The sequence below is a fragment of the Podarcis cretensis genome, assembly GCF_951804945.1.
Source record: "Podarcis cretensis genome assembly, chromosome: 4".
NCBI lineage: Eukaryota > Metazoa > Chordata > Lepidosauria > Squamata > Lacertidae > Podarcis > Podarcis cretensis.
The window spans coordinates 75867672-75882387 of NC_137173.1; the positions used below are offsets into that span (position 1 = coordinate 75867672).

Below are 14716 nucleotides of genomic sequence, written 5' to 3' on the forward strand. Positions count from 1 at the left end.
TCAGATCTGTAGATGTGGTTTATTAATTTAACTGATTCAAAGGATTCTGTACACATGAACATAAAGATTACAGCATTACAGTGGACGCTCGGGTGGCGAACGTGATCCGTGCGGGATGCACGCTTACAACCCGCAGTGTGTGCAACCTGCAGCGGCGCATCTGTGCATGCGCAAAGAGCAATTCCGGTACTTCCGGGTTTCGGTGGTCCGCAAACCGAAAAAACGTAACCTGAAGCATCTGTAACCCAAGGTAGGACTGTACTTTCCTTCTGTCGATGCTGATGTAGCATATTCATGTAATTTATTTCCCCCTTGTGCATCTAAATTAACAAAACTTTCCAGCATTTCACGTACTTTATTCTATGTGGCTATTACACAAAAAAATCTCCTGTAAAATAATTGGTGTGTGCTTTCTGAAAGTTAACGTAAACATTATTGGATCTAGTGGCAAATTTATTCCGTGAAAGTAATTCTAAAACCATGCTTGTTTTTCTCTAGATTGTGCTCAACGTGTGTATACTAATTTCACCACTCCCTAAAAGAATTTTTGCCCGTTATTTGCAGATAAATCAATATTAAATAACTAAGCATCTATTTCAGTCTACCAGACAACATGGGTTTTTAACGTTCTGAGGTAACTCGCGAGATGTCTTAAGTCCTGTGGATTCTCTCTCAGTGGTGCAAGTTCAATTTGGACCTTTCACAAGATTTTTTTCAGCAATAGAGGCAATACAAATGGCAGCAGTGTTGATGCCTACCAACCTAATATTGCTCTGGCTATGCAACTGGCTTAGCTCCCTGCATTATGCTATCAGCTCACTCTTCAAATGGAGGCCAGTGTCATGAAATGAGCTATTTTAGAGCCAAATCTTGGGACTCCCAGAGGATGGGTATCTTTCACCCTCTTCCAGCTATATGTTTTGTGCTAGTAAAGGAGGCTGAAAACCCCTTTGTGATGTGGCTTCTGATTTTTTTTGGTTTTGTTTTTTGTTTTCATATAATTAATATACCACTTGATTGGTGTGTTTTTTAAAAAAATAAAAAATCAACAACCGCAATGTAATTTTAGGTATTGCAACACAAACCTGATTGGATAGCAACACCAGAGATCAGGATGCCCATTATATGTATGCTTTAGGAAGGAACTTCAGTAAGTCCTTATAACAATACAAAATATTATTATTTTAAAGCAGCTAGCAGAAGTGACTGGAACTTCCCTAAATCACAATTTTTCATTATGAAAGCTTTGTTCTCCTTGTTCAGTTTATTACTCCAGTCCACTACCATCATTCCTCTTGTTAGTGAACCTTTGAGCTCAACAGTTACACCAATTGCTGTGTATTCTGTTACAAAATTCTCTTCGATGGCAGCTGCCATAGCATAGGAATCACATGGAACAAACCCTGACCGCCATTCTTTTTCACCTGGATTTTCCCCCAAGATTTTTGAGAATTCAAAAGAATGAGAAAATATTTTCTTCATGAACATAGCTTTCTCAGTTTTCTGGTTAACCCATTCATGGTAGAATTCCTGCAAAGTAAATAACAGTTTGGGCTTTTTTAAAAAAAGAGAACTATTCAACTGCATAAAAAAGTTAAGTAAAAACTCCAGAATAAACATTATTGACCTTGACATCAGTAATGTTCCACAGGGAATTCACAGTAGCAATAATTAATCATTTTAGCTCCCGATGGATATATAGTCATGAGGATGATAGATTTCTTTATATAAAATAGACTTGTCATATTCAATTTAGTTTTTTAAAAATCAGTTACCAACTAAGTCACGTTCAGGGCAGACCCATTGAAATTGATGGACCTAAGTTACTCATGGTCACTCATTTCAGTGGGTCTATTCTAAACAGGACTAATGCTGGATACAACCCAGATGCAATCCTATACATGTCTACTCAGAAATGAGAACCATTGAGTTCAATGGGGCTTACTTCCAGGTAACTACATATAGGATTGCTGCCACGTGATCAAGCTGAAACACTTGCCTAGATATTAACAGATCATTAATACCTTACCCAGGATAGTGGGCAGGAACATGTGAACTCCCATGATGCAATGTAAGTTGGGCAGGTGTACTCATTTAAGACAATGTAAGCAGCTTCTGGGTCTGTTGCAAAATTGAATTCTCCACAGACTGTAGTATTTCCTCTGGCTAATAGAAACAAAAAAGAGCTACTTTAGGTTTCTGTGGGACAATTCGTTCAGTTTCTAACAGCTGCTTCCTACACAACAGCTCTTTGTTATTTGCCACAGGTGCAGGACAATTCCACCCCCGCCGCCAAACATGCACATTGTCATATGTGAACAAAAATCCCATACAAATACATAAACTGCGCCAATCTTAAAAAGGCGCAGTCAGAGAGACAGAAGAGGCCGGAAGAATGTGGAATTCATGTGGTGGAATGGTCTGCTTCAAGCAAAGGCAGGAAACAAACTGACACTCCAAGGCAGGGAGACCCAGCGATTTCCTTTGGAGCTACATTTCCTGCGTTCAAATACCAGCAGGAGCACAATCACACTTGGAGGAGTCTCTAATGCCCAATTAAAAAAAAAAGGAGCATGTTTTCCATGGGGAAGCTGCAAGGCAAATGCAAAACCACTGAGACCCCACATGGAGAAAACAAGGGAAAAGTGGGAAACAGCTTGGACCCATGCTTTCTAGGCATGGAACAACCGGAAGTATGGACTAATGCATAGTTGTTTCAAATGTCTCCAAAGTAGGCAACAAAATTCCCACACAAAAGAAAAGTATGCTGTCTTCAAGAATAATCAGGAGGATTTCTTGCAAATTCAGTTGCTGAACAATCAAGGTAACAATCAACTAAGACAAAATAAGTACTTGAATGATGACTCAACATAACTTGTTGCTGCAAAACACTGAAACACAAGTGTTCTGCAGGCAAGAATATTCTTTAAAAAGCAGCTCACTTGTGAAATATTAAGAGAGAAAACAATTACATACAAACATGCCTAACAAGCCCTCTTGATTTACCTTCCGTATTTCCTCCCATGATGAACACATTTTTAAGTTTCTTAGGAAATGTTGGGTCCATTTTCACGGCCAGCGCTAAATTGGTCAAGGGACCAGTAGCAACTAAAGAAACCTATAAAACATACACAACAATTCATTGAAGTGACTTATTTAATAGTTGTGCTGTCTTGTGTTGACAACCCCTCTGTAGTTAAATAGTCCCCGCTGAGCTCCAGGAAAAAGACCTGGTCAGGGCTATATCTTTTTCTCGGCAGCTGACAACCGTATAATAATAACACCAAATAAGGAACTATGAGTTGAGAAATCCCAGTTCAAACAGCGCACACCCATGATCTAAAATGCACATAGGAAGCTGTTATGACCAGTGCTAAATTTTAAGGAGAACCAGGCACCCCATGTCAATGCCCGATGACACAGAGCACCTTGTTTGCATAATTCTTCCCCGTTTTGAAGGGAGTCTGCATGATCAGGTCTCTGTATGGAGCTACAGTTCCCATGAAGTGTCATTGCTATGGCGTGGACGGGAAATCTCGCTCTTCCACAACATGAGGATGGTGCCACCACCCTCTTCTGCCACAGAAGCCGGAGATGAGTTCATGCCTGCTAAATGCACTGAACGCTCGAAAAGCCCAGTATGTTAAGTATTATTAGCAGCATTATTTTCACTAGCAATAACAACACAGCTGGGGCTCCAAGGGAGGGGTTAGGGTTGTATTTATAAGGAAATACTAAGCTGTACACAAATGGGATGTGGGTGATGCTGTGGATTAAACCACAGAGCCTAGGGCTTGCCGATCAGAAGGTTGGTGGTTCAAATCCCCACGACGGGGTGAGCTCCCGTTGCTCGGTCCCTGCTCCTGCCCACCCAGCAGTTCAAAAGCACGTCCAAGTGCAAGTAGATAAATAGGTACCGCTCCGGCAGGAAGGTAAACGGTGTTTCCGTGCAATGCTCTGGTTCGCTAGAAGCTGCTTAGTCATGCTGGCCACATGACCCGGAAGCTGTACATCGGCTCCCTTGGCCAGTAAAGCGAGATGAGCGCCGCAACCTCAGAGTTGGTCACGACTGGCCCTAATGGTCAGGGGTCCCTTTACCTTTACCTTTAAGCTGTACACAAATTATGCAAACAATCGTCATCATTGCAGAAGCATTGGTGACAGAAGGAGCAAAATACTATCGAAACTCCTTTTAGTAAGTCCACATGTCCACCACTATACAGCCCCTGTGCTAAATTTATTATGTATGCTTTTCCCTGCAGAGCCATATACAGTGTGGTGTAGTGGTTAAGAGCGGTGGACTCGTAATCTGGTGAACTGGGTTCGCGTCTCCGCTCCTGGGTGACCTTGGGCCAGTCACACTTCTCTGAAGTCTCTCAGCCCCACTCACCTCATAGAGTGTTTGTTGTGGGGGAGGAAGGGAAAGGAGAATGTTAGCCGCTTTGAGACTCCTTTGGGTAGTGATAAAGCGGGATATCAAATCCAAACTCCTCTTCTTCTTCTTCTTCTTTCCTCCAGCCATTTCTTACCCACCCACAGCACCAATACCTGCACCCCTGTACTACTTCCCTCTCCTTACCGAATAAAATCCATTTCCTCTTGGCCCATCTTCACCCACCGGGATGATTCTTAGAACCAAACTAGATCTGTCACTAACACACACACATATACCGGTATATATATTCTAAAACTGTAAATATCAGCCACGGAAGGGGCAAGGGGACCTGAGAAGGACAGCAGGAAGGTGGGAAGGGAGTGTTTAATCATTTCCCTCCCACTGCAATTCTGACCAAGATCACCCCATTGCTATTTGTACCAGGAGAGAAACTTTCATTATTCACCTACAAAATACAGGAACTGTTAAAGAAGGGAAGTGGATAAGAGTACAGCATTTAAAACATAGTTAATTGAATTTAAGGAAACCAGTGTGTTGTGTAGAAATGAAATGTGATGGGAAACAGTGCAGTTCACTCAGTCTGTAAGGGGCAATTTTATTTTTATTTTTGAAAGGGTTATGAAGACCAAGGAACTTTAGAGAAGCTAAACCCCCAAAGCACTAATATATGAGAGAGAGAAAATATTTAAAAGATATCAGAGTGTGCTCTGTCTAGATGATCACCTCTCACACAGAGTGATCTACTGCCAACTGCCCTCTGGAAAGGATCCTGCTAACTTTTTATATGTATCCACATGCTTTTGGATCCATGTCTACTTTGAATAGTAAAATACACTAGGGAGGAGTTGAATGAATTTTATATCATTTCACCTGACCCGGTCGTTCATTGACTATTCTTAACATTGCAAGCACAGCATGTTCTTCCTGCAGAAGCTCTAATCCTGGAGCGTTGGGATCTGGAACATCACCCAGTCCATCTTTTCCATGATAAGCTGCCCCTTCCACAGGTCCACCAAGTATCGGAGATGAGGCACCAGGATAAACTGGAATCTATGCAAGATATGACAACCATGTGATTTTAATTTTAAGACAAAAACCATTGATGCCGTCAAAATGAAATACAGATGTCAAATAGCTTTTATTGCCAACTAGTTAATCTGCAGGAGTTGGGCTTAGGCCAAACTGTGACTAAGGCTGTGTACATACTCCCATTTACTCTGCATCCAGTGTGCTCCACTGTGGGTTTGGAAAGTGGTGTACACACGACATCAGCCACAATCCATATCTATCCTGCATCTATCCCATCATTTCTTATGGATTAATAAACTTTTATCTGTTCTTATCCAAACCTGCTTCAGTCTTGCCTGTGAATGCTGTACTACAAATTATACAGTTACAGGTGTCAATTTTACACACACACACACACACACAATACGATTACATATTATGTGAGGGGTTCCATATAAGCAAAAACACGTATACTCAAACTGTCATCTTAGAACTGCTCCTGTGAGAGCATCCCTAGCCTTCCAGAGCTGACAAGCTGAGCAGGCCTTGCCCCCCAAGCAAGGCAGAGAGCTCAAGGCAGAGGTCACACCTGTAACCCAAGTGGACCATATGCAAAAAGAGCTTTTAAGTTCTCTGCCTTGCTGCGGGGTGGGAAGGCCCTCTTGGCATGCCAGTTCTGGGATATTGTGGGGCTGTCTGATCTCCTACGAGATCTCATGCAAGCATCCATAGCTTTTTAAAACAAATCAATAGTAACTAAATGATGATAAGACCCTTTTGCATTTTCTTTGACAAGGCTGAATTAGATCTTACTGTCATGCACAATTATTAGCATTCATTCTTTGCCTTTACCCACATGCATTTGACAAGCACTTTTTCTTTTTTTTATGCAACTGAGATCTATCTTTATATCAGACTAGGGAAATAAGTATCTAAGGGGTTGTTGTTTTTTAATCCTTCTCATATTGGAAGCCCACTTTACATCAGAACAGAAGGAATGACAAGAGCTAATCTTGAATCCAAGTGTAATCCGTGGAAAGGAACATATGTCTCCTGTCTTACGTTTAGGGAACTGATGCACAGAACTCCCCTGCTCATGATGGCCACTTCTGTTTACTTTCTGTACCATAAGCCTAATCACGTTTAATTTTAATGGGATGGAACAAAGTAAGTACATTAAGGATGCCTCCTTAAACTGAAACCCTGATCACATTTACTTGGTAATAACGTCCACTGCAAACAATGAAATACAGACCTACCCCCATCCAGGTAGTCATGCATGTTTTTGTAATAGCCACATGGATCACTATTAATAGAAGGCAGTAAACCATTAAGAGAAGCAGCTGCAATCTTTAAGATCACAGATGCAGCCACATTTATTTATTTATTTATTTATGAATAATAATACTGATAAACCACCCGCTCATATAAAATATCAATGCAGTGTGCAACAATTTATATGGCAACACACACAAAAAACACACAAGATACTATAATAAAACAATGCAGAAGAATCATAAATTGACTGATTCATCTTGAAAAAGTTTAATCGCCAGAAGAGGCCTGCCAGCGTTAAAAAGGTTTTCAAGAGATACCTGAAAATTAGCAGCAGATGTTTACTGAATCTCTGGTGGAAGAGTATTCTACACCATGGGACCAAGAAAATTCAGTGTTGGCTTCTGGTTGAAGCCAGTTGGCTCAACCAAATGTTCTCAGTGATTGCCATTATGTGTAAAAATAGACACTACTTGGAAGCAAGTACAGTATGCATAAGATCAAGTTATTTGTGTCTCATTTATGAATACCACATCATGACACCATAATGCAAAAAATGTTTGAAAGATTATTCAGCAGGAACAGATTACCTCAAGCTTGTTACAAATATGTAACACACGAAGTACATTTTTACATATATTTTCCAAGATGCTGTTTCCATAACAGCAAGTAATCCCCAGGACTTCGACATTGGGAGATGCCAGGGCCATCATAATAGCTTGAGCATCATCAACACCACAATCAACATCAACCAGCAGAAGTTTCTTCATTTTAGAAATGCCTATGAAAAAGTAAAACAAATAATTTGAATAGACAAGCTTTGTATCATATTGAGCACCAGACCAGTGGAACTGTGGTAACAGAGGGATGCTCATACACACAAAACATATTTAGGAAGATCTACTACCCCTCCTCTGGGGTGTATTAAGCTCAAGGGCATGGGGAAAACAAATGCCTCTTTTATCTTCACACTTAAACCAGGGCAGCAACAAGATCACGACCAACACTAGCCCACTTGGCAAAAAGCTAAATATTGGACAACTGTCTCTAAATGTATGGTGGTTGTCAGCTAATAACAAGTGCAAAAATGCTTGGACTTGATTCACTGTCACCACGAGAGGCGTTTAGGTTTTACACTTTGTCCAATAGGATTCTATGCTTTAGAAGATGCATAATCAGTAGAATTCCAGGAGTGCAGCTTTCCCCCATCACTGGCCTCCATAACTGTGCTCTGTTTTGAATTGAACTGAATGAATGAATAGGTGACTATTAATGGATCTTTTTTTTTTCAAATTAGATTTTCAGTTATGCAATAAAGAGAGAAGCAATATATACAAGAGACAAAGGAAAGAACACAAAAATAACCCTAAGACATAATGGAGATGAGGACCAGAGCTCACTGAGATTCTCTCTCCAACTTTGTGCACCTGTCAACTAGAGAAAACCTTCCATGCAACTGAAGAGGTGGTCTCTAGTCTGCAAAATGTACGTCATGAACAATTTGTTTCATTATCTAAGCTGCAACAATATTTTGCAGTTATTGTAATAACGACGCTGGGTTAATACCCATTCCTGTTGTTGCACTGCTGTGTTGCTAAGCTGCTTTGGGCACATCTCCTTGAGAAAGCAGCATACAGCGTAAAGTACCGTAGTAACAATGATGACGAGGACGAAGATTACAAGGAGTAACTGTACTTAATGGATTTTCTGCCTCTTATGCAGCTGTTGCAGGGCATTAGGGCAAAATGCGACAACGGCAGAGATAGCGTGGAAATTGACCACGATGTAGTATGTATAAAGCAATATATAATTGAGACAAGTTGGCTAAGGTCTTTAAAGATACGGTATTTTGCGTTTAGCTGGTTTTTAAAAATCCGTCGTTCATTTCTGACAAGATTTGCTTTAGCAAACTCGGTTACAAATATTGTTTTACAGGGGAAAAAAACTGTTTTCCTGTAAAAAGATGGGGGTTTTATTTTGGGGGTGGGGGCAGACCTGAGTGGGTTAGAAAGCAAAAGCCAGGACAAACATTTGGACAAAACGTCCCAGAGGGGCAAAACGTGGCCGCCCGCATGCCAATAAATTAAACAGCCTGCAGGTGCGAGCGAGGGAGCGAGCACGTGGCCAGGACCACCTTCCTTCCAACCCGACCGCAGGGAGCAACGTCGGGGGCGGGCTCTTTCTCCCCCGACCCTCCAATGAATAGCGGGCTCCTCTCTTTCACGCCCCCCCCCCTCCCGCCTCCTACCTGCAATGAGAGAGAGCGGCCGCGGTTCACTCTCGTTGTCGCGCGCCGAAAGGCCTCCCGCTGCTCACAGAGAGGCAAGCTGGCCAATCACGAGTCGCTTCGTCCACGAGTTCGCGCGAGGTGAGAGGGACAGGGGAGGGAGGCTGGTCGGCGCCGTTGCTATGGCAGCCGCGGCCTAAGCTGCAGAAGGCAAGCGCTCGCCTCCACGCCTAACGGCTTTTTCGCCGTGGGGAGGAGGGATAGGGGCTGAAAACGCATAGCCTGGGGTGGAGGGGAGGGGGGAGGGGGGGACCGTCGAGGTCTGCCTGTGTGTGTTGCTGGCGGCAGCCGGGGTGGGGGTGGTCTCAGTTGGGACGACGGTCGTGGCCTGAAGCAGAATGTCAATAAGGTGCAGGTGGTTATCTTTGTCCCCTTGCGCTGGAGGGGGGGGGGCGCGGTGTTGTAAACAAAAAATGCCCTTTTCCCTTATGGGGTATCCAAGAGCCCATATAGAGTCCTTACATAGGTTCCCTATTGGTAGGAGAAGATAACAGAGGCCAACCAGAGAATATTGAGAAGCAAAGCAGCTAGTAAGCTGGATCTTTATTGATCTGTTGCAACAGGGTGCTCCCCTCACCCGCAGGAGAGGAGGAGGAACCCAGAAAAATGGCGCACAAGGCCTTATAAAGACTTTTGAAATTGCCACCCTGTAGATCAAGACCATCCCCAGAAACATCATACATACATCACAGAAGGGGTGTAACCTAAGACCACCCCCCAGATACATCATACCTACATCACAGAAAAGGCGGTCTAAACAGAAATTTGAATGTTGTTTTTCACCTGTGCTTGGTTGGTACACTTATGAACATTACCATATATCTATGACCATAAAATTCCTATCACGGGGGGGGGGGGGGTAGGTTCCAAATGTAATAATGGAAGCAGCAGCTGTAGCTTCGTGAGTAATAATGAGCAGCTTGTTCAGCCAGAAGCTATACCTTGTGAATTGTGAGGAACTCTCTCCATTTTTTTTTATTCCTGACCCTCCTGTCCCCACCACAGCCCATGTTGAATCCTTCACATCACCTTTCCAGACTTGCTGCTGCAGCACACTCCTCTTCAGGGCATGCCAACCCGAAGTTAGAATTAGAGAGAGTTGGAAGGGACCCCGAGGGTCATCTAGTCCAGCCGCCCTGCAGTGCAGGAATATATGCAGCTGTCCCTTACAGGGGATCGCAGAAAGCATGCACTATGGAAAGGAAGTATCAGCCATGCCTTATCTTGAAGGTGTGTGCCTTTTTTAAAATTGCTGGAAGATGGGTGGCATATTTCCGAATTCTAGGGCTATGTTCATAGAAAAGACTCTAGACTCCTTAAATAATTCTTTCTTTCTTTTTAATCAGATGCTGTAGAGAACATAATCTATCTTTGACTCACCACTGGCACCCCAGAATGCTACTAGAAGTAGCAGCAGCCACCAGACTCCTGCAGGTGAGTAATACCTAGGCACCTTTGTTTGTTCAGTGCATCACTCCTTTTGCCACACTCCCCTTTTTGTGCTGAAATACTGCAAAGTAGCTTACGAGTCATTATTAGCCCCATGGTTACCCTGCCCCTTTGCAAAATGACATGCTTGCGCTGAAAGCAAAAAATATTATGTGACCTCTGTGATTGTCGAAGTTTGATGTTTGTGTCGTTATTGTGTGTGTTGCAAGCCTATTATACGCCTTTAGGCACCAGGCAAAAATGTTCCTCTTCAACCAGGCCTTGGGCTGATTAACATCCTGTACCCTTTCAAATGTTTGTGGGGGAGGGGTGTTATTGGTTTGTGGTTTGTGTTGTTGTTTTTATTGTGTTTTTATCTTGTATTTTGATGTTGTGAACCACACTGAGATCTACAGGTGTGTGTGTATACACAGACTATATACAAATATAATAATAATAATAATAATAATAATAATAATAATAATAATAATAAATAAATTAAACAGTAGCTGCTTGGGGGAGAGATGATCTCTGGGAGAATTTATTGGGCGGCTCCTTGGTCAGGTAACTTCTTTCTGATTGGTCTGGGTGGCAGCAGACTCCAATTGTCCAGCAGTTTTATGGTTGGACATTAACTGTTGGTTAAGGACAGTTGAACTTTGATGGAGTTGAGGAAGGTAGTGTGAGGAGAAAAGCTAAGGCCTGAATATTAATACTCTGTTAATAATACACATCTGGTGAAGATAAGGAGAAGGGAGCCGGAGGATGAATTGGTCTGAGAAGCTGCCCTATATAAAAATCTTACCAGAAGAGCATGATACAAGTGGGTTTTTTAAATTGGCTAAACTGTCCAAGGAATCAGAAGTACAACCAGAGGAGCTTTGAGTTTCAGAGGCAGCTTATACCCATTGGTTCTCCAGGGCTGTGGGTGTATTTGGCTGGGGTGGAGGTTTAGGGAATTTGGCCTGAAGGTAAATGCAACTGCTAAAATAGGCTGGTGTCAGAAACTGTCCTCAAGTGCCTTTAAGATCCCAATATAAATAACAGTCATTCAGATCTTCCAGTGAGGTCTTCCTGGTTGCATTGCAACCTGCAGAGGTCCCTCTTGTTGTGGTGGCCTATGGAACGATTTCCTCTCAGAGATAAGGCAAACACCTCATGTTTTGGGTGTTTAGCACTTGCTAAATACTTTTTCTTCTAGACCTTTGCTGGCTATTAATACCTGCGTATTGAGTTTATCCTATTTTTGTTGCTGTTGTATTTTTTTTTTTTTTTGTGTGTGTGTGTGTGTGTGTGAATTGCCTTGGGATATTTTTATGAAAGGTAGTATAATAAAATATTTAAATAAACACATCTGAAATCTGCCCTAGCATTTGTCTTGATGGTATAGCTGACAAAGTGAATTCCAAAGCCATCTAAGTTTCCTGTATTACTCATTTTCTTGTGTTAAATGTATGTGTAATGAGATTTCCTAGATAAATAGATAAACCACCTTCGAAGCTGATTCTGCAGCACACACAAAATTACCGTATTTTTCGCTCTATAAGACACACCAGACCATAAGATGCACCTAGTTTATGGAGGAGGAAAATATATATATATATTCTGAATCTCAGAACCCAGAACAGCAAGAGGGATTGCTGCGCAGCAAAAGCAGCGATCCCTCTTCCTGTTCTGGCTTCTGGGATAGCTGCGCAGCCTGCATTTGCTCCATAAGACACACACACATTTCCCTTTACTTTTTAGAAGGGAAAAAGTGAGTCTTATAGAGCAAAAGATACGGTATATCTTGGTTCATTCACTACTTTCACTATTACAGTTCTTTGTTTAGGGAGAACATGACCTATTAATAGCTGACAGTAGTATTACAATACCTCTATATTTTAGGATGTAATATTAATCTGGGAGCTTATAAAGCCCAAAAATGATATACTGCACAGTTCATTGTGGTTGTATTATTACTATTACTGTTCCATTCCCTTCATGAATTTATTTTATTTTATTTGCCTCAGAGCTCTATCAAACACACTTAAACTGAAAATTATATACTTGGTGATACAAACCAGACATCAGATCCACATAATGACATATGGTACTGTGTAACAGTCAAATGTTTTTTCTCTTTCCCACCCACACTGCTCAGCACATTATCTTTTTTTTCCTCCCAAAAGCTAAACTTAAAATGTGTGTTCTTACTTGGTATTGGTGAAATTCTTTTCAGGCCGATGTTTGATTGCTACCTTCTAACCCAGTGGAACTTGACCTGAGCTAACACATTTTATAAGGGCAAGTAAGTTAATATTTACCACTCACATAATAAACGGTAGGGTTATATTAGGTCTCCTCAACAATTAGAGAGAAGTGATTATATAAATCACTCAAAATTAATAAATACTCTTAGGGCCAAACTACATGCTCTATTGGCTATCCATTACTGGATTTCCTGATTTGGCACTGAAAGCCTTGCACTATAAATCAGTGTGTGTGAGAGTAATATTTCCAATTGTTTAATAAGCAATCCTTCTTCCCAGGGGACTCTGGAAACTGTAGATCTTTGAGGAGAAGGGGTTCTCCTAGTAACAAACTACAGTTCCCAGGGTTATTTGCAGGAAACCATGATTGTTTAAAGTGGCATAATACTTCTTTAAATGTATAGTGTAGATGGGGTCTAAAAGCAAAAAAAAAAGAAAAAAAGGGGAGGGGATCAGGAATATATGATCTCATGGACTCCTTACAGCACCCAAGAAGCAAAACACTTAGAAGAACTAAGGGTATCACTGGTTAATGGATCTGATATGAAGTCAATCAATAGGGCAAAGTCTATTAGTACAAGTCTATTAGTTGCCCAAGCTTGGTAGTATGAGAAGGAAAGTCATGCTCCATTTTAGCACTTAACTCTGTCAAAATAGATAGGCAACTGTCCACACCCCTCTAGAAAGTTATATTTTATTATTCAGAAGGGCAAAGAAAAATATGTAGAGGCATTAGATATTTTGCAACAGAAAACGCATGGAATCTTGGTATTTACCTTGGCTAGGTAAAAAAGAGCTACCTGTCTAATTGATTCTTCAATATAACCATAGGGAGAGAGACTTCCTCTGCCTTCCCTGTCTCAGTTAGCATCCCTCAGGAACCTGTTCTTTCTTTATGCACTTTCTCTGTGTGCTGTCATAAAATCCTATGGCTTTTGGTATCACCTGTACAGGATATCTGCCACTGGAAATATAATGTTTATCTTTCATGTTTTTATTAAAAGCCATACATGCAAGCAAAGTCAGACAGTTCTCTGTGTCCAGAAATGTATATAAAATGGATTTTCCAAATAGCTAGCCATCATTCCTGTTCAGCAGCTCATTGCCTGATCAGAGCATTGTTTGGTGAGCTACTTTGACATCAATTTTTCTTGGATGCCTTGCTAATGTTAATATTTATCATGTTGTGTGGTATATTTATCTTACCATCAGTTTCTTTTTTTGGATTAGGATTATATTTTGTTCATTAAAAAATAAACTCTGCTTTCTCTCAGATTTGTTCCCATGGACTATAGATATGTTCCCATAGATAATCTGGTGTTTCAGTTTATCATGTAGAGACTTTTTCTTTCTTTTGAGTGACGGCTGTTTTGTGAGCTGTTTAAAGGCTTTGACATGTTTTAGGTCCCAATTGGGAGTCTAACACTTGGAGTCTAACCCTCAGTTCATCTGTTGCCTAGACTGCGGTAACTTTCTCATTGCTGTCCTTCCATTCTCTCGTCTTGGTTTCCTCATCCAGCACTCTCTTGCCAAGATCATTCACATCTCTTGTTGCTTGGTCATTTCGTTCTTATCAATGCAATAATAATGTAAAAACCTCATAGTGCAGTCCGCATCGGAGAATTTGTAGTGCCTCATCAAAGTTCTGTACCATTTTCCTCTCAATATTTTCCCACCCCCACTTTATTTCAAAGTTTTTTTTTTAAAAAAAAACTTTTTTATTGATTTTCTTTTCTCAAAAAAAGTATTCAATATCATTACTGAACATTTTCCAATTTCCCCCCTCCCTGTTGATTTCTCTCAAATACCATTTCTGGTTTATTACATCAAATGATACATTCTGCTGTTTATATACAGTATTATGTTATCACATTGTTATACTTCTTGTTCTCTCTAAATAAAGTTGTAAATGTTTATTTAAATCCTGCCAATGAGACCATTTCTTTCTGTTGTTTCTGCAAATATTATAATAATAATAATAATAATTTATTTATACCCCGCCCTCCCCAGCCAAGGCCGGGCTCAAATATATTGTAAAGAGTTCCCATTCCCATTGCAGAGTTAGCAAAG

The 14716-nt window shown here is 41.1% G+C and overlaps 1 protein-coding gene and 1 long non-coding RNA gene across 3 annotated transcripts in view; one reads left to right on the plus strand and one right to left on the minus strand.

Moving 5' to 3' along the window:
* Positions 1 to 8882, minus strand: LOC307214229 (inosine-uridine preferring nucleoside hydrolase-like). Its single transcript, XM_079972973.1, has 6 exons — positions 8675 to 8882; positions 7270 to 7460; positions 5267 to 5446; positions 3007 to 3118; positions 2030 to 2166; positions 1 to 1530 (listed from the first exon to the last, which is right to left on the minus strand). The coding sequence occupies exons 1-6, from the start codon at positions 8751 to 8753 to the stop codon at positions 1180 to 1182; spliced, it is 1050 nt and encodes a 349-aa protein (XP_079829099.1). The 5' UTR covers positions 8754 to 8882; the 3' UTR covers positions 1 to 1179.
* The window catches only part of LOC307214325, a 34389-nt gene continuing 27005 nt past the window's right edge, over positions 7333 to 14716 (plus strand). Inside the window, exons 1-3 of one of the 2 annotated variants that reach the window (XR_013837914.1) lie at positions 7333 to 7470; positions 8940 to 9047; positions 10313 to 10400. This is a non-coding gene — a long non-coding RNA (uncharacterized lncRNA). Of the gene's footprint in view, positions 7471 to 8939; positions 9048 to 9226; positions 9316 to 10312; positions 10401 to 14716 lie in introns of those variants that run through there. The other variant, XR_013837915.1, reaches the window with a different exon arrangement.